The 9580-nt window shown below is 48.1% G+C and overlaps 1 protein-coding gene across 7 annotated transcripts; it reads left to right on the top strand.

Annotated features, from left to right (window-relative positions):
• Positions 1-3844: 3844 nt before the first annotated feature.
• On the top strand, positions 3845-9274 carry LOC123160630 (uncharacterized). Of its 7 annotated transcripts, none has more exons than XM_044578454.1 (9): positions 3845-4002; positions 4082-4214; positions 5731-6936; positions 7295-7355; positions 7461-7558; positions 7883-7973; positions 8296-8343; positions 8705-8763; positions 8868-9274. In XM_044578454.1, the coding sequence occupies exons 3-8, from the start codon at positions 5906-5908 to the stop codon at positions 8741-8743; spliced, it is 1368 nt and encodes a 455-aa protein (XP_044434389.1). In that variant the 5' UTR covers positions 3845-4002; positions 4082-4214; positions 5731-5905; the 3' UTR covers positions 8744-8763; positions 8868-9274. The 7 variants fall into 7 exon arrangements, with proteins under 7 accessions (XP_044434389.1, XP_044434385.1, XP_044434384.1 ...); XM_044578450.1 differs by having other exon boundaries at positions 3846-4002; positions 5750-6936; positions 7455-7558; XM_044578449.1 differs by having other exon boundaries at positions 3846-4002; positions 5741-6936; positions 7455-7558.
• The last annotated feature ends 306 nt before the right edge of the window (positions 9275-9580 follow it).

The following is a 9580-nucleotide window of genomic DNA, read 5'->3' as shown; positions in this document are numbered from 1 at the left end:
ATGGCCACTCCTGCAGCGGAGATGGTGTGACCCAGGTATGAGATCGACTCGACGGCGAATGCACATTTGGATCGCTTGACGAAGAGCCGGTGCTGGTGCAGGACGGTGAAGACGGTGCGCACATGTCGGAGATGGTCAGCCCATGTCTCGCTGAAAATGAGGATGTCGTCAAAGAAGACGAGAACAAAACGGCGCAGGTACGGCCGCAGCAGATCGTTCATGAGGGCCTGGAACGTTGCCGGCGCGTTGCAGAGGCCGAACGGCATCACCAGGAACTCGTAGAGGCCGTCATGAGTACGAAAGGCGGTCTTCGGGATGTCCTCCGCATGCATCCGCACCTGGTGGTAGCCGGAGCGCAAGTCGAGCTTGGTGAAGAAACGAGCATGCCGGAGCTCGTCGAGGAGTTCGTCCACCACCGGGATCGGAAACGCATTCTTGACAGTAATGGCGTTTAGGGCGCGGTAGTCGATGCAGAAGTGCCAGGACCCGTCGGCCTTGCGGACCAGCAGTACCGGGGACGAGAATGCGGAACAACTCGCTCGGATGATGCCCTGGGCGAGCATGGCGGCGCACTAACGCTCCAGCTCGTCCTTGTGCGCGGCCGGGTAGCGATACGGACGGACGGCCACCGGGGCGGAACCGGGCAGCAGGGTGATGCCGCGGTCGCGGCTGCGGGGCGGTGGCACAACGGAGGGTTCGGCGAAGATGCCGTCGAACTCGGTGATGATGGCGTCGAGGAAGTCGCGGCCGCTGCATGATTTCAGGGCTGGCCCGTCCGGTCCTGCAATGCCGCGCCAGCACACCCGATGGCCCCTCCGCCAAAATGTCATGGAGAGGGCGCGGAAATCCCACAGGATCGGTCCGAGCGTCGCTAACCACTGCGTGCCCAGGACGATGTCGTGGCCCGCGAGCGGCAAGGCGAGGAAATCCTCCGAGAACTCCTCTTGGCCGATGCGGAAGGGCACGACGCGGTACGCGCCCTGGCACGGAACGCGCTCGCCGTTGGCCAACGTGATGCGCATCTTCTTGGTGGTGGGGGATGGCAGCGTAGCACGAGCGGCCGCCTCCTCGGCGATGAAGTTGTGGGTGGAGTCTGAGTCGATCAGGGCGAGGAGGAAGACACCCCCGAGAGTAATATGCATCTGCATGGTTTCGCTCGTGCGCACCCCGGAGATTGCATGGAGCGAGATCTGAGGGTCGGCCCGCGATGCATCATCAGTAGCGGAGGCCGCGTCGTCGTCGTCGTCGTCCAGCGCTAAGTCGAGGAGAAAGATGCGCTGGCACACGCGGTTGTGGCCCCTGCCAAACTTCTCGTTACAGTTGAAGCATAGGCCCAGGCGACGGTGTTCCTCCATCTCTGTCTGGGAGAGACGTTTGATTGGGCGCCCGTCCGGCAGATTGTGGCCATGCTGGGGTGCGACTGGTGGGGCCGGTGCGAGGGGCGCGAGGCGTGGTCCTGGCATCGGCAGAATGCCCTTCTGCGGAAAATGCACCGGTGGCGCGGCGGAAAGCGCGCACTGGTCGCGCAGCTCCAATTTGCAGGTGAGGCTCATGGCGACGGCGAGGGACTGCGGGTTATGGATTTCCACGTCGAGGCTGAGGGGTGGCTGGAGGCCTGTGGTGAAGATCTGAACTTTTTGCGTTTCCGACAAGGAGCCTGCCCGGGGAAGGAGCGCCTCAAACCGCTCCTGGAAGTCGACGACGGACGTCGTGCGCTTGCACGCCATCAGTTCACCCAGCGGGTTCGCGCGCAGAGGAGGCCCGAAGCGGAGGTTGAGCAGCTCGGAAAAGCGGCGCCACGGCGGAGTGCCCTCGTCACGCTGGACCTGCATGTACCACAGCTGGGCAGAACCCTCGAGGTTGTATGACGCCATCCAGACTTTCTCCTCCTCGGCGATCCGTTGTTGATGGAAGAAGGACTCACATCTGTTGAGGAAAGCGAGCAGGTCGGACTTGCCGTCGAACTTGGGGAAGTCCATCTTCTGAAACCGCGGGGGCCGATCGTTGTGGTGCTGTCCGTCGTGGCTGATATCGGCGGCTGACGAGGAGGCCGACTTCTCCTTCTGGAGGGCTGCCACGGACGACTGCAGGGATGTCACGGTTGCAGTCAGGGCTTCGATCATCTTGGCCAAATCAGCGGTGGTGGGTTCCGACATGGCGGAAGAAACCGAGGCGGCGGCGGATGGCGGCGATGGAGGTGGGCGGGGCGGCGGGTGCAGCGTGGAGGAGGCCGAGGAGCGGCTGGAACCTGATACCAAGTTGTCAAGGGCCTCAGTGCCCAAGACAGCGGGGCCTCGACTACGTAGTTCGTAGTCTCGGTGGATAGGAGCGCTAGGGTTTTTTCCTGGCTGCTCAATGGTGTGGGAGGAGAGGATAGGAGACGGAGGAAGAGGTAGGAGATAATAACTTTATTGCTTGCCCTCAAAGGGTGCTGATTATACGATATATAAAGGCCCCATGGGCTGCTAACAAACTAGAAACCTATACGTAACAAACTAGTCTTTTATTCTAGGAACTAATGTATCAGGACCAGGACTCCTGCCCAGCCTACGCCTCGCCTGATGCGGCCGACGGCTGCTGCTCCTGGCCGCGTGGCCCACACATGTAGGACGTGCCCCACATGCCAACCCGCATGCCGACTTTTTTTTCTTCCAACTAGTGAACTTTTCAGTAGCCATTGGCTCCGGATGCAGTTGCTTGGCCCGCATGCCGACTTTTTTTTCTTCCAACCAGTGGACTTTTCCTGCAATCCTTGGCTCTGGAAGCAGTTGCTTGGCCCGCATCCTGATTTTTTCTTCCAACTAGTGGACTTTTCCTGCAGTCCTTGAGTAGTTGCTTGGCCGTCATGCCGATTTTTTTTATTGCAGCTAGCGACCTTTTTCGTAGCCCTTGACTCCAGAAGCATTACTTGGTCTGACTTTTTTTATTTCAACTAGTGAACTTTTTTGTATCCCTTGGACTCGGAAGTAGTTGCTTGGCCCACATGCCCCCTACTGAAGTCAGGGGTGATGTGGGTTAAAGGAGCCCACTCCCTTAGATCTAGATCTCACTCTTAACATCACAGCCACACCAACTATATATACTTATTCACTAGTAACCCTAGCCTACCACCATTCCTCCCCCCTCCCAAATCTTCGGCGGCACGCCGACAGATCCATCAACACATCTATATTCTTGCCGCACGTTTGTTGACCCACTCCGCCGCGACCTAATTGCTCTCCATTCTTCCTCAACGATCACCCTAGGCCCTAGATAGGAAAATTTGGCCCCGATTCGAGACAAGAGTCGTCGAGAAAGGCTGAGTTTACAGGGGGCAAAGCAGAACACGAAGGTGAGAAACCAAATCTAATCAATTTGTGGATGGCAAATTCATCTTTGCGTGTGTGTGCATCCTATGGATACATAGGCTAAATAAATCAATTCCTTTATCATGTTAAAAATTTCACTAGTAACCGTAGCCTACCACCATTCCTTCCCCCTCCCCCTCCCAAATCTTCGGCGGCGTGCCGACAGATCCATCACCACATCTTTATTCTTGCCGCACGGTTGGTGACCCGCTCTCCACAACCTAATTGCTCTCCATTCTTTCTCGACGATCATCCTAGGCCCCAGATAGGTGAATTTGGCCCCGATTCGACACAAGAATCGTTGAGGAAGGCTAAGTTTACAGGACGCAAAGCAGAACACAAAGGTGATAAACCGAATCTAATCAATTTGTGGGTGGCAAATTCATCTTTGCGCGCGTGTGCGTCCCATGGACACATATGCTAAATAAAAAAAAAATCCCATTATCATGTTAAAAAGTTGTTGAAGAAAAATCTCTGTTTTTTTAATGAATATCCACGGTGGCAGAGCTCTTCTTGTTCTTGACACACGCCATGGGGGTGGCGTGGCAGAGCACAGTGCCTCCCCTAGATATATACTAATATCCTTCCGCTAGATTGCGCGAGCAGCGGCTGGTGCCGTGGCCGCCGATTCCAGAATATCTTCCGCCGGATCCATGTTGGTTCATCTTCCCCACTTCATTTGTTTTCTCGTTCCCCCCATTGCGAGTAACCACACCGTTCATTTCACACTGCAGAAGAGGAGGAGACGGCCGCTTCAAGATTAATACTTCTTTTATTGCTGCACCGCTGTAATCTCCCGGCATATCTTCCACCTCCGCCGCCCTACCTTCCGGTTCCCATCACGGCTGCGTCGCCGAGGAGTCTCAGGTAACCTCCCTTCTCCGTCCTCTTCTCCCCCCTCCCTGCGATTTGCTCCGGATTCGAGCAGATCCGTTCTGGTGGTCCGGCCCCTGTTTAGATTCGGATTTACAGCTTGCTCGGTGACGCTGTTGGTTAGAGCTCGTGGTAGGGTGCTAGCTGGATGGCGGATTGGGAAACTTTGTTGTTGATGGATGTGTTGGAATCGTGGAGGTGGGGGTCCTCCACCCAATTTGGGGAAGAAATATCTAGGTGTGGAGAGGGGAACCCATGCTATTGGGGGGATAGCAAAGGGATGGGGATTTTTTGTAACTTGGATAATCGCGATGTTTGTCAATCCGGTCACCGGCCTGCGGGGAAGGCAAGATCTTTCTATAGGCTCCCCTCGGATAAGGAACCCTAGATCTACGCCGCAAGATGTGCCTGTGTGGCCTGTGCTTCAGATTTATCCATCGCACGACGGCGTGCCCAGGTCGTATCCCGACCACTCGAATTGCTTCGAAGCTTGTACATTTGAATTTGCGTCGACTGTCAAATATGTGTATAGGATTATAGTTGGCCTTGTTATCAGTGGATCGTAAGGTGTTGGAGTCAAACACCTGTAATTGGACCTATAATATACTCCCTCGGTCCCAAAATAAGTGTCTCAACTTCAGTACAACTTTGTACTACTGTCAATACAAAGTTGAGACACTTATTTTGGCACGGAGGGAGTATAAAGGAACCACGGGGTAACAAAATAAAACATGACATGAGGTCATGAGAGGGGTTGTATGGTCACCGTGGCAAGGGTGTCCAAACCTGCCATGGCGGGTGGTTGGAGACAGTGACGAAGCCTTGTTGAGTTTCCTCGTCGGTTGTGTTATGTCGATTTAATGCACTGGGAGGAGCACCCGAGCAAGGGCTCCTAGAAATGTAGGATTCGGCCCAACTCTGTCATCAAACATCGTCTTGCCATTGTCTACTCTTTGGAAATCCAACGTCTATTTACCGACATATTTATTATACACTATGTTCACTGAGGCGTGTGCTAGTAGTATCCGCATAATTGGTAAGGCTTCTACGGATTCGAGAGGGGGGCAAACGAAACTAGAAAAGAGTCAAGGGGCTTTTCTAGCGTATTATGTTTGTTTTCTACTTCTACTTCAGTCATAAGCCCAAGAAATATGTCCTTACAAATCACCGGTTGACCAACGCTAATCTTCTAGTTAATTAAATCCTATCAACGCGCAATAGTTAGGACCATGAGAGAAGCTTGGGATTCTTCTAGAGGGCAATAGTATGAGTTGCTAAAAAAATGCAAGGTGGAAATATCCAATTCCTCGTACTCCTCATGAAATTGGTTAGATTTCTCTTTGTCTTCATCAAATTGATCTCTCTTGTTGTGGTTACTTCGCCGGTCTTCTAGCTACATGGTATACCAAGTCAAAATGTCGTGACTATTTTATTACATCTTTCGACTTTATAGTAATACAATGTTTTCCTTTAAAAAAATTGATTTAATGCTTCCTTATCCTTATTGAAGAGCTTGTTAGGTGCCGCAGGAGGGAAGATTTCAAATTTGTTTTATGGCCAAGGATATTTGAGGTTGTGCTTGTTAAGAACTAGGCTCTTGCAGCTATATCCAATTCTACTACTGAGTTTTCCTTGGCCCAAACATTTTTGTGTCCAAGACTGGTAGAGACGGTCTCATTCTTTTTATGGGAGAATATATGACTTTAAAATCTATGAAGAACACCTTTTTATGTCAGAAGGAGAAATCAAAGTCATCAGTAAATTTTTTGGATTTATCCTCAAGCTCGAGTTCGCCAGTTGTGGATGGTGTTTGTTTTGTTCCTACTTCAGAAGATGATCACCATTTGTATAAACGAAGGAGGATGGACAAGAAATGTCATTTTGTTCCGACAAATACAAATGGAAATAAGAATAGGAGTACAAGCAGAAATGCGATCAAGAGTGCAACAGATGGAAATGCGAGGAAAAGTACAACCAGAAGTTCTGCAACTTTTGAAGATATTTCGCCCCGGGTCCAAAAATTTGGGAAAGCACTTATTGTTCCTTCAGATGGAGAAGTTTCAAAATCTGAAACAAACATTGTTGAATATACAAAAGAATATAAAGATACCGCAGAAGCTTCTAAAAGTTCTTGGAAAAACTCGTCGGTGTCACTTTCTACTGTGGATGATAGGAAGTCAATTTCCATATCAAGCAGGCCATCTTATATAAATCACAAGGTACAGGATTCCAGGGAGTCTGATACAGAATCACTTATGGAGTTAACATCAAGGGAGGTTTGCATATCCTTGCTCGAAAGGGATATAGTTCTCATCGAAAAATCAGAGCTCAGCAGCACATCAACTACATTAACCCATGATGATAATGAAAGCAACACTTTATTTGCATGCAAGAGTTGTGGGTCTTTTGAAGATCCATGCCGCATGTTAATATGTGATCGTTGTGAAGAAGCATTCCACTTGCTTTGCTGCCACCGTCGCATCAAGAAAATACCAGATAATGATTGGTATTGCCTGGATTGTTCAAGGAAGAAACCTAAGAGGCAGCGTGAGATGTTGCCGAGTACAAAAGGATCAGCCAAGCATATTCAAAGACCTCTCCAAGTTCTTGGCTCAAAAGGAGATATGTTGACGAATGCTGAACCATATGAAACTCAAGTAAGGATTGGTAGAGACTTCCAAGCAGAAGTTCCAGAGTGGTCCGGTCCAATTTCTGGGTATGCTCACTCTTGATCAAATTTTACTTTAAGCCTGTCATTGCTACTGGGACAGGAGTAGCAGCTTGAACTTGAGGAGCAATTTCGATTAATGAAAAATTGTGATTTACGTGGAAAGTGTTATCTTTACCATGGGGTACTAAGCATCATCTAATGAAAGGCTGTTCGTCCAGTCAAGATTCTCCAACTTTATCTTTTGTTACCAAAATTCCATGATATACAGAAATAAACAATAAGCAAGATTAAATCCTAAAATTGCATTTAAATTGTATGCCCTACTTCAATTATATTTTTATTGTTTCTTCTTGCAACTTGGCATTATCAAATAAAATTTCTAATAGTAACTCCATCTATGCAGCAGTGATGACTATTTTGTTGAACCTGCTGAACTTGATGCCACTGAAATGACAAATCTGAGTGTAGGTCTCCGCACACTCTGGACCTGTTTAATGATAATTGATAAAAATATTTCCTTATTGGTTATTTTCAGCCATGCATTTTGACATTCTGTGCTTTAGTTGCAGTTGTCACTAAGGCGTGAGGACAAGAAAACCAGCATTGGTAACTGGATTCAGTGCCAAGAAGTCTTGGACACAGGTGCTATTTGCGGCAAGTGGCGGAGGTAACACAGGTCACCCTAATTTCTTTCAATGTTTCTGTCAGTTATGGATTGGTCTATGAGGGCTCGGTTTACCCTCTTGTTGTGTTAGAAGGCTCTTCTGTTTTCTGTGTTTTGTTAAGATCTACTCTCTCCTTTCCCATTTATAAGATGTTCTAACTTTTTCTGAATCGGATGTATATAGACGCGTTTTAGTGTATTTGTTCATTCATTTCAGTCTGTATCGAGTCCATATTGAAATATCCAAAACATCTTATAATTAGGAACGGAGGTAATATCGTTAAGATACACATTCATGTTTTCATTACCCCATGGGAATTTTTGCAGGGCACCACTTTTTGTCGTTCAGTCGAGCGATTGGGATTGCTCATGTTCAGTTCTTTGGGATCCAATTCATGCTGATTGTGCTGTTCCGCAGGTATGTTTCTGTTATATAGTTGCCTCTATTTTGTGTGGCCTTGTGGGATGTACATGGTTGTCTTGCTTTACATGTTGACTGCATTCGGCTAGTCAAGCTCTTCACAAATGATGGTTGGTTATGTTTATATTATTTCTTGACCTCCCTTGTTCAGTCTTTTGGATGTATTAAGCATGTGCAAGTATATTTCATTATTTTCATGCATGCCTATTTGAAGTCGTCTTGGAACCGCTCTGTAATATCACTTATAGTTTTTGCACCATTCAGTATTAATTTAAACCGCAATAGAGAACTGACATCTGGATTGTCCTTTCCATTGTAGGAATTGGGTACCGCTGAAGTGCTTCAGCAACTGAAGTACATAAATAAGGTATGTTCATCTGATCTTTGAAAGTGATTACACCACTGATAAGCAGTTCTTGGGTGTTTTTCTGATATCATGACCTGTTAGCGAAGAATTTGATTTCCACATGCCTCCACATTTACAAGATTGATTTTGGCAAAACTAGTTTTTACCACATCCCACAGGATGACAGATGATTTGAAACAAACATTCCAGCTACCAACTTATTTCCACACTCCAAAAGTATCGTCCAAAGAAAACCAAACACATGCCTCATGCAGGATTGCCTGATCGTCATAGTTTTGCTCCACTGGCCCGTCAAATTTACTTTAGTTTGTGCCGCGCATTCACTGTTTGAATCCGAGCATTTTGATTCTCATCTCTGCAGCTGAAGCTGCGTCTGGACAGTTATAAGCAGAAACGCTGAAAGATCTACAACCGTCAGAAGTGAGTCGTGCATTTCCTGATGCAACCTACCAACATTCAGCACTTCACCCTACTGCCCTATGCATGAAATTTGATGAATCTTTTAATCATCTTTCTTGTAGCAGGATTTGTCGGCAAAGAAACCTGCAGAGAGGGAAACCGCCGCACCAGTCCCAGCCCTAGTCCCTCCTGCACTGTACCGCTGATGGTTGAATCTCTAGCTCAGTTATCCCCAGTTGGCCTTGGAATGAGGAGAGGTTCTGTGGCGTCGCCTCCGACCATCTAGTTCTGCCTCCCGGCAATGTCTCATTGCTTTTGAAGCAAATGGCCTTGCTGGTCGAGGATTAGAAGCGAGTTTTTTTATCTGTTCTTTTAGCGAGATGTAGAACCGAAGGCTCCCGTTACCGTCAGGCGAGCCTACAGCCTTGTGGAGTGAAATCGTGATGGAATTTGTGTTTGACCCTGAACAGTAGGGGAGCCCTTGTCGAGTTTATTGATGCACTGATTGAATGGAAAGAATCATTATGCATCACATTTGTTTGTTATTTTTTGTGTGAATTATTGCATGTCGAAAAGGAGAAGAATCTTGAGCAGGCAGTCCAGGCTGGCAGCTTCATCCCAGCTCAGTTTTGTATTGGTTTAGAGTCTTCAGATTCAGAGAAGAAATCAAGCAAGCAAACATTTCTTTTTGTTGTTTTCAAGCTTGAAACGATCATCAGTTGGCAGTGCGTATCAGGATCATTTACTGCTTTACCAATGGTTTTGTCGCAGTTTTGGTTATTAATCTTGTTGAATTGTTCTGGGGCAAGGAGATTACGATTAGGTATGTGGTTAAAGA

The sequence above is a fragment of the Triticum aestivum genome, chromosome 7B, assembly GCF_018294505.1.
Source record: "Triticum aestivum cultivar Chinese Spring chromosome 7B, IWGSC CS RefSeq v2.1, whole genome shotgun sequence".
Classification (NCBI taxonomy): Eukaryota; Viridiplantae; Streptophyta; class Magnoliopsida; order Poales; family Poaceae; genus Triticum; species Triticum aestivum.
This window is presented reverse-complemented; position numbering and strand designations above follow the sequence as displayed.

What these genes read in the sequence shown, in the direction of transcription:
- LOC123160630 (XM_044578450.1), top strand. Translation starts at nt 5,906, where the DNA reads ATGGGAGAATATATGACTTTAAAATCTATGAAGAACACCTTTTTATGT. An exon ending in TGGTCCGGTCCAATTTCTGG is followed by an intron (nt 6,937 to 7,294) that starts GTATGCTCACTC and finishes CCATCTATGCAG; the next exon opens with CAGTGATGACTATTTTGTTG. An exon ending in CTGAAATGACAAATCTGAGT is followed by an intron (nt 7,356 to 7,454) that starts GTAGGTCTCCGC and finishes TCTGTGCTTTAG; the next exon opens with TTGCAGTTGTCACTAAGGCG.